The sequence below is a fragment of the Lepidochelys kempii genome, chromosome 2 (assembly GCF_965140285.1).
Source record: "Lepidochelys kempii isolate rLepKem1 chromosome 2, rLepKem1.hap1, whole genome shotgun sequence".
Taxonomy (NCBI): domain Eukaryota; kingdom Metazoa; phylum Chordata; order Testudines; family Cheloniidae; genus Lepidochelys; species Lepidochelys kempii.
Window position 1 is genome coordinate 49,295,862 of NC_136381.1, and position 24,286 is coordinate 49,320,147.

Below are 24,286 nucleotides of genomic sequence, written 5' to 3' on the forward strand. Positions count from 1 at the left end.
AGAATGACAAAGCACCATCTACAGGTACTAATTATCCACTTTGTAGAAATGATCAATGTCTTCTGATGCGCAGATCAAGGTGCTTCCCTGCAGATTACACACAGGACCTGATGGCTGCCTGGAGAACAATTAATTACCCAAACTTGTTACTAGCCGTATTTAGAAAGAAGAGCAGTCTGAGTATAGATCAGAAACACATCAGATGAAGTTGGATCAATGATTCGGCACATAGCTGTTGCAATCTAAAAGAATTTCACACTAAGATCAACCCATTAAAGTAGGGGAGGAGAGGAAGCTGACATTTTTATTGTTGATGCAACACAGAGCTGTTCACTGATAGCTATACCTACACTGGAGTTTCATATAAACCCGTACATGATCCCCTGTGATGTAAACAGCTGAGTCAGTAATAAGGCTCTAACCAGATCTGTCGTTGTGCCAGGAAAACTGACCAGAGCCAATCTGCATTTTGCATACAAGGAGAACCTTCCAAATATCTAATGCCTTTATATTTTGGTACAAACAAAGAAAAATAAGGAAGTGACCTCCAGACTGGCTCTGTATTTGAATGAGCTATGTAAAACGCAGTCATACAGGTGCTTGTGTTAGCTTTCCTCTTAAGGTTCAAGTCAGATCTGAGTTCTGGTGATTTCACTGTACTCCACTCATTCAGTTTTTTTTTAAACTAAGCAGCCACAAATGTATCAGGACATAATAATTTGGAAATAAAGTGCTGTGTGATTCACTGATGCCTGCCAGGATCCGTATGGAGTGTCAGAGATGCCTGCATTGGCTTATGTGTACTGTAGTCATAAAACACCTTGAGATCCTAGGATAAGAACATATGTCTACATGTATCTATTACGTGCATGTGTAACATGTCACTCACTCACTGTCTGACTCAAAGAATTTTCATGTTCCCATTGACTCTTGAACTTCGGGACTCGTTCATTGTGGACTGCTGAGCATGGGAACAATCCTACATTAAAAAGAAAAGGAGGACTTGTGGCACCTTAGAGACTAACAAATTTATTTGAGCATAAGCTTTCGTGAGCTACAGCTCACTTCATCAGATGCATTTAGTGGAAAATACAGTGGGGAGATTTATATACACAGAGAACGTTACACACATGTTATACTCATGTTCTCTGTGTATATAAATCTCCCCACTGTATTTTCCACTAAATGCATCCGATGAAGTAAGCTGTAGCTCACGAAAGCTTATGCTCAGATAAATTTGTTAGTCTCTAAGGTGCCACAAGTCCTCCATTTCTTTTTGTGGATACAGCCTAACACGGCTGCTACTCTGAATCCTAGATTAGAAAACTGACCTTTACATCTGAGATCACCAAGGAGGTCATTGGTCATTTTCATCCAATTTCAATCATTTAAGCACCTTTATGAGTATACTAGGGTGTGTGGAAATTTACAAAAAATATTTATTTCTGCTATGAGACTGTTATGTTTAACATGAGGCCTTCAGATTGGAGAAATGAAGGTTCTCTGAAGTTGTTGCTTTTGTTTATTCAAATTTGGCCATGAACATTTCCATAAATGTATTTAAAAGGATTACAAAATTTGCATTAATTTATTTGTTACATGCTGCCACTTAGAATGTGGGGCAAGTTATTTTATAAGTACCATTTGTTAAAAAAATATTATTTCACCTGTTAAAATGTGATTCCTATGGATTTTAGGAAGGAACCTTTTGAAATATTAAATAAGACTATATTGAAAGAACATTGTGGCTGCAAAATGAATCCCTCAGAAATTTGGAAATGCCAAAACTGAGGTTGCATTACAAACAGTTTTTAATTAGATGAGCACATGTAATGGATAATGAATGAGATAGCTGACTATTTATTATTTGCCTCAATCACTACACTCCATGAAAAAAAGTGTACTGTTTCACTCTCTTTTCATTCAAAAATGTCTGAAGTCGTTTTGCTCAAACTTTCAAAAGGCAAAAAAGAAAAACAAAAAAAATCAACTTGAACAGACCTGGGACATTTTGCTTGAAAAATGAAAGTTTCAGAAAGTTATAAATTGAAAAACCTCTTTGGAATTGAAATGGTTTAAGCAAATATAACTATAGCTTTTTCTACATGCACTAAATGTTCTGCTGATTTATCACGCCACATAAGTATCTAGGTTAGTGGCTTAAAATTTAATTTGCTTGGTGTTTGGACAGTGCAGGCTTCGGTTTTGCAAGGCTCTATGGCAAATAACATGTGTGAGCCACATCCAGCTCCATCATCTACAATCCGGAGTTTAAGTAAAGGGGAGAGTAGACAAAGAGGAAAGCAGAGGGAAAGCTGCCACTCCTCTTTGGCTGATGTATGAGAAAGACTGTTCCTGTTTCAATCTACAATAGTCCTGATTACAGTCAGCCCCCTCCACATTGGTAGCCACAAAACCCACACAAACACTCTCTGATCACCTCCTGCTTCCTTGTGACCCCTCCTATTCTCCCCCAGTCTGTTACAATCTCACTGATTTGTGAAGCTCTGTGGCCTCTGACCTGACCCTTCCCAGCAACATGGTCTAGGAATTTAGGAGCTGGAACCAACAATTTTCCAAATGTGGAGAGACAGACAAGGAACTGGGGTGGGTGGATAGGCTCATAGGGTATGTCTGCATTGCAGCTTGGAGTGTGCCTCCCAGCCTGGATAGGTAGACTCATAGCTGTGTGGCACTGGCGGAGGCTTGAGCTAGCCACCCACCCTCACCCCTGGGTCCCTCCTCCAGTGCCCCAGCATCTGCACAGCTATTGCTAGCACGCTAGCGTGAGCCCCATTAGCCCAAGTCTATCTATCGGGGCTGGGAGACTCACTCCCCGCTGCAGTGTAGACATACCTTTAGCAGCCTGGAGTCCTGTGCAGCTCTTTTAGGGGTCTCAATGGTGCTTCTACTAAAGTCAGCTGAGGAGGTGACTAACAGAAGGGCCCAATCCTGAAGTTCAGTTTTTACTCTATTTTAACCCAGTCTTTACTCATGCAATTTCCCATTAACTCCAAGGGGAGTTTTTCTTATTGAAAGAGTAGGGCTGGGATATGGCATATAAATAAATAAGCCGAAACTGTGAGAGAACCACGACAGTAGGGAGGTTAATGTCCAGCTGAAGTTTACCTGGTCTGGGCTGACAATAATAGGTTCCCTCAAAAGAATCCAGGTAACACACTCATCACAAGGAGGTTCAGTCAAGGAGCCATGGTATGTCCAATAGTCCCAAGATTTAGGAAAAAGAATTGATGGATCAAAGTTTGAAAAAGGAGCCTCTTTTCCCTTCAAATAAATAAAACAGAAATCTCTTTAATAACACTAATGGAGACACTGAGCTTGCTTAAAAAGAGAGAGTCAAGTTTCCATGGAAGAATTAATGAAATGTCCAATATTATGTAAGAGGCTGACCACCTCCTTTCAAACATTTGCTCTGTAACTTACTTTTCTAGAAATGACCACTAGTCCAAGGCTGAGATTTCCCAAAGAAATAAAATAAGATGCACTTTATCAAAGTGTCCACTGATGTAATTAAGTACAGTAACTTCTTAGAACTTGTCACCATAATGTACTGTTACCTAACAATTGTGACTGTGCATGAAATATTTATGTCCAGGATATATTTTCACTAACCCGTCCTATAAATACATAAATATGTAGCCTTGTTCAGATTTATACTTTGCCAAGAAAAAAAAGTATAACAAATAAAATTCAAGATGCTGTGCATTGATTTTAATTCCTTAGCTCATGCTCTTATCTTTCTCTGCTTTTCTTGAACTGTTTCTTTTTCAGAATAGCTACAGCCCAGTTTTGGATTTCTGTGATATATATGCATCATGACTGGATTCCACTATCCAAAACTGAACAGCTAGGTTTCCATTGTTACTAAAACATGGTGTAAAATCTGACAGGCAGTCTCAGTTGCCATGTAATGGGGCTGGTATCACTGTTGTCTTTTTAACATAGTATCTGACAGTGTTTGATCTCTTCACTTATTCAGGAACTTTTGATTACAGTGGTGAGGCTGTTCCACATGTAGATAATGGCATGAAAAAAGGCATTAAGAAAAAAGAGAGAAATGGTGGCTCTGGCATTATGGGCAGAGCAAAGAGGGCAAGGGACAGAGTAATAAATGATTCACGGTTGGTTAAGCAGGGAGAGGTGGAGTTATTTAGGGACTGAAGATAAGGCAAAGAAGTTTAAAGCTGAGGTGATGGAGAGTGGGGAGCTGGTGGAGAGGTTCAGGACTTGACCCTGCAAATCAATGGTACTACTTACGTGCTTAAAGTTAAGCACAGGCTTAAGTGATTTGCTGGATTGGATACACAGTACTCAGCATCTTGCAGAAGCAAACTCTTAAAAAGGTGAGTGACATAATCAATGTCAGATGTATTCTGAAGAGTGAATTTTATTTTAGTAGAATTAGAATGAACCCCACCAATGTTGGTCATAGACTAATATTTTTAGGAAACACCCAGTGGTTGCATTTATTTCCGGTGTTAAACATAGTCCTGATACTATAATTCGTATGCAAACTGAGCTCCCTTCTGTGGGAGTTCTGCCTATATAATGGGACAAGTATGGGACAAGGCCCTTAGATCATTAATTAATTTAAAAAGCAGTTTAGGATAGAGTTTGCAATGATAGTTGTACTAATTATCAACGAGAGCTGCCTGGCAACTGATCCAAAGCCCACTGAAGTCAATGCGGGACCTTAGAGAAATGAGAGGAGGAATTACATTTCTCCTTAAAGAAAAAAAGATATTCCGGGCCATAGCCACCAGAATGTGCTGGCTGCTATGTGTTGCTGGAACAGTGCAAAGCAGCCAGAGCAGACTAGTGAATCTGGCTTTCTGATTTTCCCTACTGCAGCTACTCAGTTAACCTAATATAATAAAAACTGTTCTGTTACCTTTGTTTTAATACCATTTATTTCTTCAAGAATTCTCTTCATCTCTGGTTTGGGAGTTTTTCCTACCTGTAATGCAGGAAGCAAGAGTTGAAAAGTAGATATGACAGCTGCTTTTTTCCCCTTCATCATTATAGGTCACGACTACATGAAAAACTGAACTTGACCCATCCCATCTGTCAGTTTAATTAGCAACATTCTCAGAACATCTTGTATGGAACAATAACAAAATGTTACACCTGATAGGGGGAAAAACACCCTGAATAATATAAAAATCATTGCTTGATTTTTCATTATAGTAGTATTTGCTAAAACAACATACCAGGCTCAATCATGCTCCAGTTGAAGTGACTAGTATGACTACCACTGACTTAAGTGAGAGCACGGTGGGCTCCCAGTATTGAATATAAACTTGATGCAAAAGAAGAATTTCGGAGGATTAGTAGCAAATTAGTTTCACAGTTCACACAATTTTGGACTTATAACAAATAGAAAATGTATAGTTTCTTTAGCATGCATATGTACCATTTGATGGTAATTCTCCTACCAAATGCATGCTTTAGCCCTTATGCAGAAGCCTGACTTTATTAAAAATACAACTATATGCCAAGCTGAGGATCCAGGGAAAATATGAGCAGAAAGCTGATATCTCTGCAAAGGATCTGATCTCACGTAAAGAAAAGAAGAGAAGAGCAAAGAAATACTATAATAGGACTCTCTGTATTTCAGAATAGGATTACAGTTTATGGGAAGGCCCTGGGTAGCACAATCTAAAAGTAATGTAACTTCTCATCACTGAAAGAATGGCTTAAAACATGGTTCATGTCACCAGTAACACAAATTTGTCCTTATTCTCTTGGGCCTCGTTGTGAGTCCCATGTAAACCAAACACCCACTGAAGTTTGGCATCAGAGAAAACTTCAGAAATCGGTCTCTTCTCACAAGACCACCACATAATTTGACTGGTAAATATTAAAATTTACCTAATTTACTCTAATATACTAAAAAGGCTCAGGGTATATTTGCAGAGATGTGTGGAGAAGCTCACTCAGCACCGGCTCCTATTACATCTGCTAATAGCCAGTGCTCTCATTCCTCATTCTCATAACAGACACAGAAATCATAATGTGAAAGAAAAATCACTACAGACTTTCAACATCTGAGGGTCTTTCATTAAACAACTACTACTGGACCCACTGAGTTTTGCCTGAATAGAGCTAAAGAACTCAGGAAGGACCTCAGATTTTTGTCTATTGATATTAGAAATGAGCCCAAACAAAAATCTTGGAACAAATTCCACAATTAGGAGGAAGTTTGAATCTGGACCAAATCTAAACTTCCTGGCTGGAACCCATTTCTGCAATGGGCTGAACCAGAACCTTGGATTTGAAGACTGAGAAGATTTTGATCAGGATCCCAATTCAGAGTTTGAACTTGGGTCTATCTCTAATTAACATTGATGAGAAATGAGTGGCTAAAACCCACCATTTGAAACTAAAACTATACACCCACCAGGTAAATCTGGTACAAGTGATACATGCTGTTTTTTGGCATGTTTTTCTCACGGGAAGATTAAAGCGGAATCTTTTGGAGAGATCCCGGATATAGAAATCAGTCAGCGAGTAATACAGTGCACCCCTGATTGCTATTGGACAGCCACCCGCTATTGACACTGCACCCCCTGAGCAGGAGGAGTACACCCTGTGGTTAGGATGTCTTCCTCAGTCCCTCTATTCACATCAGAACATAATCCACCATTCTGAACATGTCCTCTAATGTGATACAATACTGAAAAGCAGAGCAGGAACCTTTCTCCTGCAAAGAACAAATGTATGCAATATTACAAAGAAAGAATGAGCTCTTTCTACTTACTTGCAGAAAAATACCCAAAATAGCCACACCATCATAGTTTCTCAAAGCTTCAGCGTAATTACTGTATTTTGAATACCAGTGTATCAAATGAAGCTGTAACCAAATACAATTAAACATTAATAAATATTATTCTGCAATAACAAGCCACCAAGAGCCCAATCTTGCATTCACTGTGCACCCAAACCTCTTTCAATAGGGTGAACAGGGAATACAGGATTGGGCCTCAAATGTATCACTCCACAAAAAGAAAATATGTATAAATATGCCCTATACCTTCTACAGCTCTTCCATGTGTTTGTGCTTTTGTAGCAATCACTTGTCAGCTATTTTACTTTTAAACAAAGTGTAAAAATTAGAATAGGGAGACTGCACAAAATATTGGAAAACTTGCTTAAAATTAATCAGATCATGTAATAGAGGAGATGCTTACCCATGCATGTAATTGCATATGTGCAATATATAAGTTATCCATTGATGTGTTGAATCTCAACTGGATTTTCAGGTTAATGAAATTCTAAAAGAAAAATCCTAATTCATGTGTGCTTTATAAATTATTACTCTGTAGTTGTCTGCTCTACTAGGGAATGGACAAGGTGGCCCTTTCCCACTTCTACTTTCTGTAATACTATGTTTTCAGGAAAATTTTCAACATTTATTTATCCTTCCAGAGGACTTATATAGCTTCTAATACCACTTGGTATGTGAACACATATTTTCAGGAGAGCTGAACAAACAACTGATTTTGAAGTTCAGTAGCAGTTCCAAATACTATTTTTAAAAAATTGGTTTGATTTAAATCAAATATGAATTTTAGGTGAAATGGGGAGGTCTGTTTTAGGTCTTTTCCAGAGCAGGTCTTCCCAGGTCTTCCACAACCCAAGAAAGTACCCTAACTGCTGAGCTAAAGGTTATAAAGGGGGAGTAAACCCACAGGAGCACCTCCTTCCTGCACATTTAATTCTTGCCAAAACGCATGGCATTTTTGTAGCTGGCATTCCAAGGTATTTACGTGCTAGATATGCTAAACATTTGTACGCTCCTTCATGCTTTGGCCACAATTCCTGAGGACATGCTTCCATGCTGATGACGCTCGTTAAAAAAATAATGTGTTAATTAAATTTGTGACTGAACTCCTTGGGGGAGAATTGTATGTCTCCTGCTCTGTGTTTTACCCACATTCTGCCACATATTTGATGTTATAGTGGTCTCGGATGATGACCCAGCATGTTGTTCCTTTTAAGAACACTTTCACTGCAGATTTGACAAAACGCAAAGAAGGTACCAATGTGAGATTTCTAAAGATAGCTACAGCACTGGGCCCAAGATTTAAGAATCTGAAGTGCCTTCCAAAATCTGATCGGGACAGTGTGTGGAGCATGCTTTCAGAAATCTTAAAAGAGCAACACTCCAATGGATAAACTACAGAACCCAAACCACCAAAAAAAGAAAATCAACCTTCTGCTGGTGACATCTGACTCAGATGATGAAAATGAACATGCATTGGTCTGCACTGCTTTGGATCGTTATCAAGCAGAACCCATCATCAGCATGGATGCATGTCCTCTGGAATGGTGGTTGAAGCATGAAGGGACATATGAATCTTTAGCTCATCTGGCACGTAAATATCTTGCAATGCTGGCTACAACAGTGCCATGAGAACTTTCAGGTGACATTGTAAACAAGAAGCAGGCAGCATCATCTTCTGCAAATGTAAACAAATTTGTTTGTCTGAGAGAATGGCTGAACGAGAAGTAGGACTGAGTGGACTTGTAGGCTCTAAAGTTTTACATTGTTTTGTTTTTGAATGAAGTTATTTTTTGTACATAATTCTACATTTGTAAGTTTAATTTTCATGCTAAACAGATTGCACTACAGTACTTGTATTAAGTGAATTGAACATATGATTTCTTTTATTTTTACAGTGCAAATATTTGTAATAAAAAATAATATAAAGTGAGCACTGTACACTTTGTATTCTGTGTTGTAATTAAAATCAGTCTTTGAAAATGTGGAAAACATCCAAAATATTTATATAAATAGTATTCTACTATTGTTTAACAGTGTGATTAACTGCAATTAATGTTTTAATCGCACGATTAATCGCATTTAATTTTAATCACTTGACAGCCCTACTTAATTTATTTTTCTGTTGATGCAACATCTTATTACAAAGGATAAAAGCAGCATAGCCCGAGGCCTCCAATTACACTCTAGTGAAGCCCAAATCACTCCATAAAATTCATTCTCCTCTATACACAGACCTAGAGGTCAAATCTTAGTCCTGAAAACTAAAGGCCAAGTAAAAGCCCTTTGTTTGATGGAACCAAGCAGGAGTTTGGAGAGACAGAGTCCTCCTATTCAGCCTGCAACTAGGAACTAGCATAGCCATGCAGTTTGACCATGGCTGACGCTAGTAGCAATAGAGATGATAGAAAAAAATCATCCATGGCCCCTACCACAAGGTTTTGGGCCAGTGGAGCTATGCTATGCATCTGGTCTGCCAACATTTCTCCTTATGGCAAGCTGTTCAGAACCACCATAAAATTCGGCACCATGGCATGTATGTGGGTTTCAGGGTGGGAACACTAAGAGGCTGCAGCATGGGTTCTCATATAGAGAAACCATGGTATTTCCATGGTAGTTTGGGCCTTGAACTCCCATGTGCGAGGGGGATAGAAACTGGAATTTGTTATTAATTAATTGGTCTTTGAGTATTAGGGAGAATTTAGGCCCACAGTGAGTACATACTGGGTCAAATCCACCCATTAACTTCAGTGAATTCAGTACATAGTAGTTTGGTGCTTTTACAACAAAATAGAAGCAAATATTTGTTTAAAACAATTCTTAACAATAGAGTGATGATTTAAAAGCACAGCTATTTAGAATGTGGAGGATATTCTCTGCCACCCTGCATCGGTTTTAAGGTACATCCAATTTTGGACCTCAGACCATTTAAATATCCCTTTAACAAGCCATTTCCCTCATCTGTGAAAATACCAAGATGCATTAATGCTAATAAACAAGTAAAACTAGCAAAACATGATATTTTCACAAGTTTGAGAAAAACAAAACACTTTGCCACAAAAGCTGTGTTTGTTACAAAAACAGCAAAAGATCTTACTGAAAATGGTGAATATCAGGTTGGGGCATATTTACAAAAATTTACACATTTTGCCAAGGGCGAGGGGTTTGTATTTTAGTTGTGAAAAAGCTATGTTTGTTGGCAGAAATGATTCACCCTGGTTCACATTTTTGAATATTCACTGAAATAACAGGTTTCATACACAAACCAATAAATACAAATAAATACTTGAAAGTGAAAATTGTTCATGTTGCCCAGCTGCACAATAATTCCAAATTTCAGTTTGCACCATATAAATATATATAAAAAATGGGTCCTACCTCTCCCGCATATTTCACTCCATCCACAATGTGCTCAGAGCCATGGTCATTAGAAGAACCCCAATGAAAGTGAAGTTGACGCAGTCTGTAGATACCTGGGAGTGGCCCATTTCTCAGCACTGCAATTGATAACCTACATCAATATTTGGCTCAGAACTTTTTCAGGAAGCTTTGCTTCACAAGAGAGGTTCATATATTTACCAGAGAGGAGTCCAAACCTTGAAAGTGTTGAGCACCTACTGCAAATTCAAATTATTTCAGTGGGAGTTGAGGAAATTCAGCACCTTGCAGGATTGGGCCTATATCCTCCTATAACTAGGGTACATAGCACTATTTGATTACATAGCTATAGAAACTGCCATGAATCAGGGTCAAACCACAGAATGTGATGCCAGTTACCGAACAGGTCCCCTTCCTCTAACAGCAGCATGTATTGCAGTTTGGGGATGAAGCATGCTAAGGATGGCCCACTATCCTCGAGCAAATGTCCTGCTGTGGAATGAACAAATCTATGCTGAGCATTTGATGGGAATCTCTCTCGTGAAACTTGCCCTAGAGAGACCATGCAGCATTACAGGTATTGTAGAGGTGCCATGAAGTACTAAAGCCCTACCAAAGCTTTTAAAACTAATTTGTTGCAAGCAATGTTTATTTACAGCATAGTCTGTTGCCTCTACGGGAAGTCTATTTCTTGAAGAAAGGGCAGAAGAAAAAGGTAAAAATAGATGAGTTAGAGAAGTGGCAACTGAGCCCGCAGACAAACTTTTTTCCCTGCAGAAGTTCCATAGGCGTAATTCCCATTGCAATATGTTCACCAAAGAGGCCATAATGCATTAAAGAGCCATTATTCCAAACACTGGGAAGGTTTTATTTATAGACCACAAAGAACAAGGTAAGTGCATTTTGACAATATCATCATGGTGTGTGGATTCTTGACTACTCACACTTTCCAGCTAGTAGGTTAGGGTCTGATCCTGTCAAGTTCTGAGCATCCTCAATACCCATTTACTTTCTTGGAAGTTAAAGGTGCTCAACAACTTCTACAAGGGGTCCAGCACCTCACAGGATTCAGTTCATATACATTAGGTAAGGACAATTACATCCCTGGATCTGAAAAGACTGGGAGTAAGTCCATGTTCAGCTCCTTTCTGAAATGTCCTAGAACTAAAGCATCTAAAGGAGGCCTTTCATGTGTTCTCTCAGAAATGTAATACTGTAGGCAGTTTGTCAGCAGGATCAGTAGCAGCTGTCAGGGGCATCAATTGTCCATTAAAACAGACTTGTAAAACCTAGTAATCCTGTTTGAGGGGAAATAATGACATAGTATTTTCACTTGTGGACTATCACCAGTCATTTTAAGTCTGGCACCAGGTGAAGCTGTAAGACATCATGCCAAAAATAAATAAATAAATAAAAGAGCTTTTCTCTTCTATAAACAGGGCTTAATTTGTGCCTAACTGATTTTGATCCAGACATAATGACAAAAGACTATGGCTTAACTTTAATTCATAGATTCCAAGGCCAAAAGGGACCACTGTGATCATCTAGTGTGACTCTATGGTATAACACAGGCCATAGAACTTCACAAAAAAATTTAATGGAGACTATCTTTTAGAAATATGTCGCAGCAGGTAAACAAACCGGTCCGGCGCGCCAGGGGCTATTTGGGTTGTAGCTCTCCTAGACAAAAGAAATTCACATCCTTTGGGGTATTTTTTCTTCCATTGTTCCTTCATTTTCAGGAAATCCAATTTTAACACTCTGATGGACAAACATAACACTAGGAGATATGCCAGTTTTGAAGGTGAGTTTCTGATATTCCAGGAGTAGATTAGCAGTAGATGCTAAGGGATTGCGTAAAAGATTCACATCCCCAAAATATTTATTTTATGAACTGTATTGATTTGGGTAGGTAGGTTTGCATGTCCAATTCCTCTGTAACCTCAGAAAAAAAGAGAGGTAAGGACACAAGTACATAATTCGACAATGGATGTAGAGTTCTCATATGACATTTTATAGACAAAGAGTATCTAAAAAGGGTGTTTTTATATTCTGTGTTTGATTTTTCCCACAGAACAAAATTCCTATTGTAGGATGTGTCAGCTGCATTCTTCCAACCTGAAAGCAAAAGTGTACCTGAAATCCTGCGAGATTCCCTGACAACTGTTATCTGTCCATGATAATCCTTAACTGCAGAATTATCTTGCTGCTTTCTTTACAGTAGGTGGAGAAGATGTGGTCCTGTCCAAGGAATGGAGAATGCATCCTTCCTGCAGCTTTGCTTGGGAACCTTCAGAATCTCAATTACTGGCATTTTTGGTTGGCAAAATCCCATCACTAGAGTCTCCCATAGATGAGAAATGTTTCAGGGTCCAGGGATGCTTCCTCCCAAAGGGTGGATTTGCCACCAAATTCTCTGTCCCTGGGATATGTTGAGCAGTTTAAGTTTCCAGATGTTATGGACAGTGGTCATCTATGCTGACCTGGTTTCCACTAGTTCTAAGGAATAGAACAATCATAATATTTCCTGTATTATTTTCCATCCCATTCCTTTTTGCAATTTAACTTTTTGCTTGCTGTTTTTGAATGCTGCTGCATATTGAGCAGAGGTGTTTACGATAAGATGACTAACTTATCCTGTACCCAGGATAAAAACGCATCCCACAGGACAAACACAATTACCTTTCAATGATACACAATTGCCAGGAGAGCCTGAAAATTTCCCCATAGTTTGGATGCATAGGAATGAAGAAAATGGCTGAGTGTAAATCTGTTTTTCATTGAACTTCCCCTTTTTAAACCTTGAGTTTAAAGGTTGACCCTTTAGAAAATGAGTGGACACTCATAAAAAGCTGCATGGACTTTGCATGTAAGATTGGATTATATCCCATAATGGACGTAGGCATCACGAAAATAGAGTTTATTCAGCCACAGGAGAGTTTTCCTTTGGCAGTACTTCTAGGTCCTGAGACTCTGAATTTTCTATGATCTTTTCCTCTAAGTCTAGGGTGAGAAAGCTGTCTATATTAATTTACAAAGTGAGGACCCCTTGTACTGGTTTGGTGCTAAGGTGTAATTTTAGCCTGTCTGATTCCTATCACAGGGCTGATAAGATGATATTGGACCTTTTACAGAGCCTAAAGCATTCCTGCCTTTGCTGATTGGATTGGAAAAGAATCTCTGCACATGAATATAGAATGCTGCACATAAAAGACTGATCATCTGAATGTCTTGTCTTGTAAGTCAGTAAGAAAACTCTGCTTCCATATCCCAGAACCTGCATCTCCCAGTTGGTGAGGTGGTCTGCCTTGAGATGCAGCACACAAGTGAAGGTTGAAAATTCTCTTACAGGCTGGATAGTGCAGCCTCTTGATCTCCTTCCTTCTTGGCTTGAGGATAACTATACAAGCCACAGCACTGGAGATGCCCTCCTTCTTCCTTATCTTCATCAATATAACTATGCCTCTGGAGAACTGAACTGTTTGGATTAGGGACCCCAAATGGTTTAAGCAAAACTTTTCCTATCCATGATATCTGCAATACTGCGTCCACCCTGGCATTGGTAACCCAGCATGAGTCTGGTGTGCAGGATAAGCATTTCTGAAGCCTTTTCAAAGAGAATGTCCCACATTCCCTTCTTCTGTTCTAGCTCTAGGACATACACAGCAAGAACACCTGAGAATTTACAGTGTTCCAGTGCACATAATGTTTATCATGTCTTACTCCCTCAGCTATTTCTATCCTATTTGGAAACACGTTTCTGAAAAATTAAAAGTGGAGAAAAGCTTCCTCTACATTGAGAGTGTCTGGACAGCCTACACTGAAATCCCAATCACAGCCTACACTGAAATCCCTCTCAGCTTCTTTTCATGGTGTCCAAGCATGGGATTGCAGAAGAGGGCAGACAAGAGCCTCCTAGTGGAGCTCACAGGCTCTCTCTAATGATGTTTGTGTACGCAGCATTTCTGGCAGGTGGGAGGTGGCCCCGTCAAAATGGTGTTGACCTTCTTTAGGCATTTAGTTGAGTGTTTGGCTTTATGTGTGGGCTTTGGGAACTAGGAATTTCCCACAGTTTATTTCTGAAGGAGAAATATCATGGCCACAGTAGGGAATACAGATGTGACTCCGTTAAGATTGCTGTTGTTGGACTCAAGTAACTTGGCTTAAGCCATTAGGATGCACCTCTCCCGAGGTGGAATAGCCCAGGAGAGTGGTATTAGGAAAGTACTCACAATATTTTCGTTCCCAGAGGGCTCTTGGTCAGTGACTGATTCTTACTATGCGTGTTTGTACACTGGTTTTGAATGGGGCCCTTCTCTCCTATTTATGGAACATTTATTATAGTGACGACAGTCTAAAGTACTTGCTGAAATGTAGAATTCACAGCAGCTATTTAAAAGAGGCCCCTGTCACAATGTGGGGCCTGTAACTGGGTGTGCAGAGACAGAGGTCTGGTGGAGTGGGGCCTTTCCATTTCCTGCAGCGCCCCATGGTTATCCATCATGGAACTGTTTTATGACCAGCAAGAGACTGCATTTGCATCAAAACAGTACAGTTTTTTAGTGAGGCTGGCATAGCCAGTGCGGGTCAATGCTGTACAGGAGGATGCAGCTGAGGGGAGCAGAGACTCTTCCATGTAGCTCGTCTGAGGTCAAGTGACAAAAATCAGTTTGGCACAGAAGGTCAGCCCTGTTTATAGACATGAGGAGTTCTTGTCCTTGCAAACGAGTCTTAAAACCCTTACCTGTGGCCAGATCTACAAGGCCAAATGGTAACCCACAAGGGAAAATAATGAGGCATTATTCCCCAAGATAGAAAATGTTGCTTTACAAGGAAACAAAGGAACAATATCATCAAGCAATGTTACAGTTCATTATGTCAACAGTGCATTAGGAAAAAATCCATACATAAATAAACATGTACTGAGCAGAAACTATCAGTACCACCATGATCATTATGACTAATAAAGTCAGTTAAGCAGGTTTCCAAAAGGCCTTCAGTAGAGTTACATCATTCATATTTTAAAATGGAATTTTCCACTCTAAGCAACTGTTAAAAAGGGAAGATAAACCCAGTATTTCTTTTGGTGTTATTTGTATGTAAATTTGGTGTTTTTGTAGGATGAGAAGCACTTAATATACAAAGGAAAAAAGTAGAGTTTTCTCACAGTTTTACAATACACATCCATGATGACTTACAACACAATACATCCTGCTCTTTCAGCTCAGGGCCGCTTTTGAGTAAAGACTGCTATAAAATTAGCTCCCAAATTCATTGTCTTTTTTGACCTAATGCAACCTGTATCTCCAGAGGCAGAAAACATGTAACCCACTCCAGTACTGCAGCCCCAGAAGACTTTGTTTGAAGAGCACTCAAGGTTTGATCTCCAACAACAGCATGGAGGATCAAAGTTAACATCAATACAATTCTTAAATCCTGTTGGGCCTAAGCATTGCTGGTCTCAAATTAATGCTAGCTGTCATCATACTGAAATGCTTAGTGTTAAAAGATGTGCTAAGCACAGAGTAAAAGGTTTAGCTTTGTTGTTTGTCTTTAGTTGGCATATGTGCAATCCAATGGGAATACATAAGCAAAGCTTTATGTTAGGTTTTAGCTGTGCAAATTCTTCTAACTCTTACTGACTTTAGTAATACTTAAATAAATCATCATAAATAATTTGCAGTTATATAAAGTCTTTCACCTAAGGATCTCAAAGTGCCATTCAAAAGTAGACAAGCATGGTTATCTTCATTTCCCTTTTACATATGTGGAAACTGAGCGACAGAGGCTAAGTAACTTACCCAAAGTCACAGAGCAAATCAGTGGCAGAGTTGGAAAGTCTGTTAGCAGAGTTTCCTGGCTAATGACCAGACAATACTTACTCCCTGCAGTGTGAACTGTGGGACTAGAAGAGATAGCAGCACCTTAAAAAGGTTATTCTTTAATAGTTTTTGGAGCTCTCTACATTACAAATGGCTTTCTTTTAACACTCAAAACCTTATGACAAGGCAAGGAGCTGGTACCATGAATAAGGAACTGGGAATAAGGAAGCAACTTCAACCTCATAACTTTTTGTAAGATTAGACCAAAACACAAGTCCAAGCTCAGTTAGATTTCTCCCAACTAAAGAGTTATTACTGTTATTTATCTTCAGTATTTCTATGATTGTGGAAGCCAAAAAATGAACATATATTCACTGAAAGTTGATAAATATAATATCATTTATGAAATGCTAGCATATACAATTCTTCACATTAAAATTTCTGTTGGTAAAAGTTTTATGAATGAGCTACGTCCAAAGAGAAACATTTCTATGAAAGGCTGTAATGAGGCAGTGGAAGATCTGGCAGGAAGACAAGAGGGAGACTTGCAGGAAAGCATGTCTGAACGCTGTATCTCCAGCCTCTGTCCTGCAGCCACCAGGAAAATCAGTGGGGTGGGGTGGGAGGGGGTACAGATGGCCAGAGAATTTGTGCATGGAGTATCAGGGGAGATGCCAGAGGTATCTGGTGGAGTGACAGAGCTGGAAGAAAGAGCCTAACCTGGTCAAGCTCTCCATGCTGGACGCTCATCAAGGTGCTGTGGTTGGATTCCAACACTGGATTTACGTGCCTTTAAACTTCCCTGGGCCTCAGCAGGCCTCTCCGGCTCCAGCCTCCCTCGCACATTTTCTGAGTACAGTTGCTCAGTCTGTTACCCCCTTCACAGAAGTGGGACCTCATGATCCAGTTGCCTTAGACCCCCAGGACCCGTCCTAACTCCCTTCAACACAATACCTTAGGCACTCCCTTTTGCAGAGCTCCACACTTTGGGGACTCTGGTTTACAGTTTAACACTTCAGGGACACATGATAGTTGAAGCAAACAGACATAGATTTTGCAGATAGATTTCTAAAAAAAACCAAACCACCACTATCATTCTTGGTCACCTTTTCTCTCAGAATCAAACACCTAATGAGAATACCTAGCCTGAAATAAATTTACACAAGCACAAACTTTTCTGCACTTTGTGACAGCAGTGTTGCTTATGTGTAAGCATTTCATAATTTACCTAAGATTATTTATGATTATTATTTATTTGCTTGACAGTAGTCCCTAGGGGCTGCAGTCATGATCAGGGCCCCATTACGTAAGGCTCTGGGTACCTTTAGTACTGTGCTGCCCTAAAGAGTTTACAATCTAAGTATACGATGAGAGACAACGGTGGATGCAACAAACAGATGGGAGCACAAGGAAACAATGAGACAGCCCTAGTGCGCATAATCAGCAGTGATTATGGAGGTCTTTAGTATACTGCAGCTACCTTTCGTTAATGATGTAGCTCATCAATGATAGAATTCCAAAGCAAACGCCATGAAAATGAATCTAATAAAAAAAAAACACATTAGGAAGAAATGCTAAGTGATTTCCATTAAGGAGATGTGGTTTTGTCTTTGCTAGAGAACTAATCAAAATCCCATAACTATTCCCAGTCTGTTGTGTGCTTCCGTTTTTCATTTTATTGAATAATTCATCTTGTATTCATTTTGACTATAGATTTGTTTTCATGAACCCATCAAAGTAATAAAAAAAAAGTTGATGTATACACACTTAAATATTTAAGAGCATTGAATCTTTTAGCAAATTCTCTCATACTAATTATTGTCACTACTAGCAATAGTAGTTGAAGCTTACAATGCAGTTTAAAAACAACATCATATTTTGTGCCAAAAGAGGCTGGTCTTTCACCCTACAATATAAAGGGACAGCCATTTGTTTTCCCTTTTTTTAAGATTGGTACTTCACATATTACAAATAAATGGCACAATCCTGCAGACCTTACACTCAAGCATAAGGGCTGCTGCATGGGGTCCAAATTGGAGCTGCCCGAAAATCAGATTTGCAGGAAATTTCAACATTTTAAAATGTGTTTTCCTTTTGGAATGTTGTTGTTTTCTTCCCAAATTGAAGGAAATGATTACCTAGGCTACATCTTTATTACGAGTTAGGGGTGTGATTCCCCTCCTCAGGTACACATACTTGTGCTAACTCTCACTGAGCAAGCATGAGTATAAGTAGCAATGAAGCCACGGTAGCGTGGATAGCAGTAGTACAGGCATGACCTAGCCATGACAAATACAAACCCACCTGAAACCACAGGGCCCTTACTTGGCATGGCTAAGCCTTGCCTCTGCTGCTACCCATGGTACTGCAGCTATACTGGTATTTACGCTTGTGCTAGCTCGATCAGAGCTAGTGTGAGTATGTGTACACCAGCAGGGAAATCACACCCCTAGCTCCCAGTGTGGACGTAATCTTAGAAAAAAAAATCAGTTTTGAAAATTTGTCATTTCAGAATATCAATATTGTGTTGGAATTGTGTAGCTTTCTTTCAAGTTTTAATTTATGGAGTTTTTCATTTTAATATTATTTTTACATTTATTTCATGATATGTCAGATGCTATTTCATAAAAAAAAAGTTTTTCAACAAAACAGCCTTTTCTGACAACAAACTCATTTGACAACAATTTTCCTATCCGCTCTACTCCAGGTAGTACATGTATTTTCTGAAGCTTCTTGAGATGTGTTCACAAGGGCAAGGTACTTTGTGATCAGAAATTATGGCTGTTGTTGCTAATCTGCATTCAGAAATATTCACTGAAAAGCTCTGCAAAGATGAGAGCAAGTTTTGATTTCTAGAGCCATAAGAATTAGAGCTGCAGTACTACTCACTTGATTTCCTTTTTAACTCAATAGTGAAGCAACTTCATAGCTTATTGACAGCAACTTTTCTATGAAGTATAGCCAATGGTAATAGTATGAAATTCCATTTGTACAGAGATGCTACATGCTGCTGGCACTTGCTAAAAGGTATTGGCATGTCTCTTCGATATGTATGGATGCTCTAAGCCTGAAGAGCCACATCTGATATGTGCAGCACTTTGCATGTGGATGTAAAGAATTGGTGGGTAAACAGGTTAATAAGAATGGTGATACTTTTAGAGCAGTGGTTCCCAAACTTGTTCCGTCGCTTGTGCGGGGAAAGCCCCTGGCGGGCTGGGCCAGTTTGTTTACCTGCCCTGTCCGCAGGTTCGGCCGACCGTGGCTCCCAGTGGCCGCGGTTCTCTGCTCCAGGCCAATGGGAGCTTCTGGAAGCAGCGGCCAGTATGTCCCTCTGCCTGCGCCGCTTCCAGTGGCTCCCATTGGCCTGGAGCAGCGAACTGCGGCCAGCGGGAGCCGCAATCGGCCGAACCTGCGGACACAGCAGGTAAACAAACCAGCCTGGCCCGCCAGGGGCTTTCCCTGCACAAGCGGCGGAACAAATTTGGGAACCACTGTTTTAGAGAGTGTTAATGTTTGCTTTAAGGAGTTCATTTTAAACTGAAGTTTCTAAGCCCTTTCCTTTTGTATCTGGGGACTCATTTAGCAGAAATACTACAGGCTTAATCCTGCAGTCCTTAGGCAAAAAACTCACTGACTTTAATGGGATTCTTGCCAGAGTAAACAAAGCAGGATTTAGAGTCGATTGTTAGCTATTTTTCTTTGTCAAAATAGTATGATCACACTTTTCAAAAATGATATTTTGCATTTACACGGGCATTCCAGCTGGGGACCTCAAAGCGTTTCTGGTGAAATTCACTCCTCTCACAGAAATCCTGAGGATTTGGGCTCCATGTAGGTGGAGTACAGTGTGGCTGGTGAGGGGAAATCCACCCTACAGCCAAGGGGAACAAGAGTATTGGGGGCACTGAATCCACAAAAATGCAGATATTGGACCACCCCCAAAGTGGCCATCTGTGTTGATATGCATAGGGCCAGTACAAAGACCCTTTTGCATATAGCATATTAGCATATAGAGCAGATGTTGTTTTCCAAGAACTTTGCAAACATTCATTTCTATAATTTCTTCAGGTAAAACCCAGACTAACCTGATCTATTGAAAGTGTCATCAAACACAACTTTGCAGGTTCTCCCATTGTTCACTATGGTCCTAGCTCCAACAGGATCATATCCAACACACCAAGGCAGAAGAGAGGACTCATAATGGACCTCTTTGGAATTGATTTCAATAGGTGACTGATTGTCTCCTTTGGCAATAGGGTAATATTTGTGCCAGTGCTCAGGTCCTAGGAAGAAATGCAAAGGAATGACATGAAAATCGCTTCCATTTAGGCATAAAGTTGACATCTGTTTAATACAAATACAATCAATGTTACACTTTATTCATACATCGCCTCACAGCTGTGCCATTCACTGTGGATTTTCCCCCTCCTTTTGGTTTTCAGACAGAGGCATTTGAACCATTGGGCGGGACTCCTTTTAAGAAACTGTTTTTGCAGGTGAATATGCGGCTGAGCCACAGGCCCGCCCCGCCCGCCCAGCCGGGGAGCTGGAGTCAGCCGCCTGGATCGCCGCGCTCCAGGAGCTGTCCAAGATCCACTTTCCGGGTGAGGGTGGAGATCGGACGGGGAACGCGGGTTGACCTGGCGGTAAAGTGGTGCCCAGACTTATTATCATGGCAGCAGAAGTTGCAGGAGCCGGGAGCCAGCCCCCACCCAGCCCGCCCCAGTCTCAGCCCTTACAGCGTCTGCCAGAGCGGCGGTGCCGGACAGATGCGCGGACAGCGGAGCCCGGGCCGGCCGCGAGCGCTGCAGGCTCCCGCCCGGGGAGGCTGCGGGGCTCGCCCTGCCCCTCACTCACCGTTGTCACTGTCGTAGCCCCACTGACAGGATTGCTGGGCCATGCTCTCGGCGCGGCGTCTCCGCACTCTGGGCCCGGGCTGCTCCGGCCGGCTCCTGCAGGACGGTGGCGCCGGCTCCGCCAGGGGCTTTTATAGGCTCCCGCCAACTCCGAGCCCCCGTTGAGGCCGGTCGGGGGGGCGGGGGGGAGAGGGACAGAGGGGGCGGGGGCGCCTGGCCGGCGCGCAGGGGGCGGAGAGAGCGATCCCCTGGACTCCCCTGCTGCCCCCCCCCCGCGCCCTCCGCCGCCTCTGCCCCGCTCCCCTGCCCGTCTGCTTCGCGCCTGGCAGGCTCGCCCCCCGCAGAGCTAGTCCCCTGCCTGCGCCGCTTCCCGCTGCGTCCGCCCCGGCTCGGGGCTGCAGCCCCCCGGGATCGTTAGTGTGTATTTGTAATTGAACGAGGAGCTGCTGTGATCCTGTCCCCACTCGGGTGCGGGGGGAGGGGGTGCTGGCAGTACCGCGCCTCGCACCCCTTGCTAGGTCCCTGCCTGGGACCAAGATTTCTCTTCACGGCGTGTTAAACTTGTGACTTCGGGGCGTGACACAAATCATTGCACAGGGCTGGGTGTGGGAAGAGAGACTAACTTATATTGAACCATGCATCTCTCCCTTGCAGTAGAAGGTGGTCACAAAAATGCCTGTTTGCACCGTAGGATTAAAAACAAATATATGCGAGGTGCATTACAAACAGGAACAATAAATAGCTGACCCTGGGGTTAGGCTGGGGCTTATATTTCAAACTCAAAGAATAACTCTTCTCCTTTGCACTTCAGTGATTCCAATAAATTTAAACACATAGTGCAAATAAAATGAGTAAATGCATCTGTGGCAATACAGAGCCCACATAATTCTTTAGATGAGTTGTACCACTAAGGTGCTGTCCTAAGTTCTTAGACCTGTTCCAGCTGATGCTCTCTCTCACAGGGCTCTTACTAAACACTATTTAGTATTACTGAATATTACATGGGGCATCACTAATTGTTAAAGGATGTAGTAATTTTTTTAAAATCAATTTCCAACAGGAGGCTTTACAAATGCATCAAATGGGAACGGAGAGACAAGGTTAGTGGGGTAATATCTTTTATTGGACCAACTTCCCTTGGTGAGAAGGACAAGCTTTGGCTCAGACACAGAGCTCTTCTTCAATAACACTGCATACACCAAATGGGACTAGTTAGTGGGGATCTAAATTTGTCCTGGCTAGTGACTTTGAGGGAGGAAATGCTGGAGGGAATTTGAGAGAGGAAACGGACATTTTACCAGGCTAGTGCCTCCTTCTGCCCCTGTTTCTGAGTGCATAAAGCCAGGAATTACCAGCAAGAGAGTGCAGACACCTCAAAGCTTTTGCACTAAAATGACGATATGGTTGAAATCTTTCAGTACTAAAGGATTTGTTTTTAATTTCATGTTCTGGGAAGCGTAAGGTGACGGGTTTCCACTCGTAAATAAAATAATAAATTCTTTGGCCAGCCTGAACCAACACACTGCATCTGAATTCATCATATTATGCTGACCCTGTCATCCAACTGCAGCTGGCTGACTCTGTCTGTTGAGCTTATGCTGAAGGTGCAGTTACTTCACAGAAGCTGCTGTATGTTAGTATAACACCAACAGACCCTGCTCAGCGGTGGGCGGGATCAAACCTGGGACCTCTGGAGTTTAGTGCATGAGCTAAAAGCCAACTGCCTGTTAGCTGGGTATAGAACAGACTCATTAAACTCATTCTGTAAGTGATCTCAGTGCTACTAGAGGGGACAGAACATTGCACCTAGAAGGCGTTATCTCAAGGAGACATGGATTCAGCAATACCTTTTCCCACCTTATGTTCAGTATAACTTCGAGTTTGGAGTTCTGTCAAGGATAAGTTTGGCTCATCGACTTTAGTTATGTAATTGTACATCATAAATTCACATTGTTCCCTATCACATCAAATTCCCATTTGTGCAGCTTAATTTCAGCCTGTGCACTCCCACTGGCTTCACAAAGAGCCTGATTGCACAAAGTCAGCAGAGGGTGGTGAATTTCCAAATTCTTGGATCTTTTTAAAGATGCTACTTACTGTTCAGGACATTCTTATTAAACTGCAAAATCATTATAGAATATAGACGGCTAGTCTCCGACAGCTCCCAGTAAGAAAACCCTTGCTTCAGCCAGGCTGGATTGATTTAAATCATCAAGTAGAAAGCCTCAACTGAAACTGTGGATTTTAACCAGCTTTTCCATTTGTACTTCAGTTATTTTCTAAAGAAAGATGCATGCACATTAGTGGATAGAACCATTATAACATGTTGATTTACAACTATAGAGAGCCTTTACAATAGATATGGTACATCTTTTTGCTACCTGGCAGGGCACACTATAATTATATACATTTATTTGAGCAATTATATAGTTTAATAATTTAAATTCTTATTACTTGTACATTTTAGTATGTTAGAAAAAGGGGAATGATATATTGTTATTTACTAGATAATTAAACGTTTTACTCGTGATTAGTATCAAGTTTCATTAGGATGGTAAGTGGAATTCAATTAAACACATAAAACAGCCTACAATATTTTTTATTAAACAAAACACCCTTAATCTTTTCAAAAATATTGATTTTTATCCCACACTCAAGTGCAGGTTTTGTTTTGCTAATTCTAAGTTAATAAGTAGGGAGTCATGCACCAAATTGCATGTAAACTCAAGGCATACTTGTTAGCTTGCATCATTCTGCAGGTGACTCAGAGGGGCAGTGGTGCTGGAACAATTTGTATAGGGGGGTGGAAAGCCACTGAACAAAACTGCAAACCCTGGATATAATGGAAACCACTTAGTTCAAACCATGTGTGACAAAGCTCTGCCCTTGTCTCCATGGGTCCCACGTTTCCTGGCAGATTTCGCTAGCCTCAGAGGCTCACTGTGACCCTCCACATAATCTTCTCTCTCTAGAGACAAGGGTCACAGAGTCTACTGAGCCATTTTCATCATAAGCCAGCAAGGGAGGTGAGGAGAAGCTATCCTCCCTTGCACAGTCTCTGTTGTCTCACAGTCTCAGTGATTAATCGGGGGAGGAGGGGCAAAAAGGGGAGCCCAGGCCCACCCTCTACTCCAGGCTCCAGCCCAGGGACCCTAATAGTATCAGCTATGGTAGCTGACCTTTTAGAAACATGACATGTACAATTCCCTGGGCTAGTTCCCCCACAGCAGCCCTCACTTCCTCAAGCTCCACTTCACCCTTACCTCAGGGCCTCCTTCCTTGTGCCTGATATGGTGTGTATTGCTCAGTCTCTCCAACAGCACAACTTCCTCCCACAGCTCCTGACCTCTACACCCACCTGACTAACTGGGAGGCTTTTAACTAGTTTCAGCCAGTCCTGATTGGCTTCAGGTGTCCCAATCAAT

General features: G+C 41.2%; 1 protein-coding gene across 2 annotated transcripts in view; it reads right to left on the reverse strand.

Moving 5' to 3' along the window:
• LOC140906552 (carbonic anhydrase 3) overlaps positions 1-21,353 on the reverse strand; it is a 34,176-nt gene extending 12,823 nt beyond the window's left edge. The window contains exons 1-6 of one of the 2 annotated variants that reach the window (XM_073330663.2): positions 20,863-21,353; positions 20,091-20,288; positions 10,184-10,302; positions 6,782-6,874; positions 4,913-4,978; positions 3,130-3,285 (exon numbers count right to left, since the gene is read on the reverse strand). In XM_073330663.2, coding sequence (XP_073186764.1) covers positions 3,130-3,285; positions 4,913-4,978; positions 6,782-6,874; positions 10,184-10,302; positions 20,091-20,288; positions 20,863-20,905 — 675 coding nt within the window. In that variant the 5' untranslated portion in view covers positions 20,906-21,353. The remainder of the gene's footprint in view (positions 1-3,129; positions 3,286-4,912; positions 4,979-6,781; positions 6,875-10,183; positions 10,303-20,090; positions 20,289-20,862) is intronic. The other variant, XM_073330664.2, reaches the window with a different exon arrangement.
• Between the last annotated feature and the right edge of the window lie 2,933 nt (positions 21,354-24,286).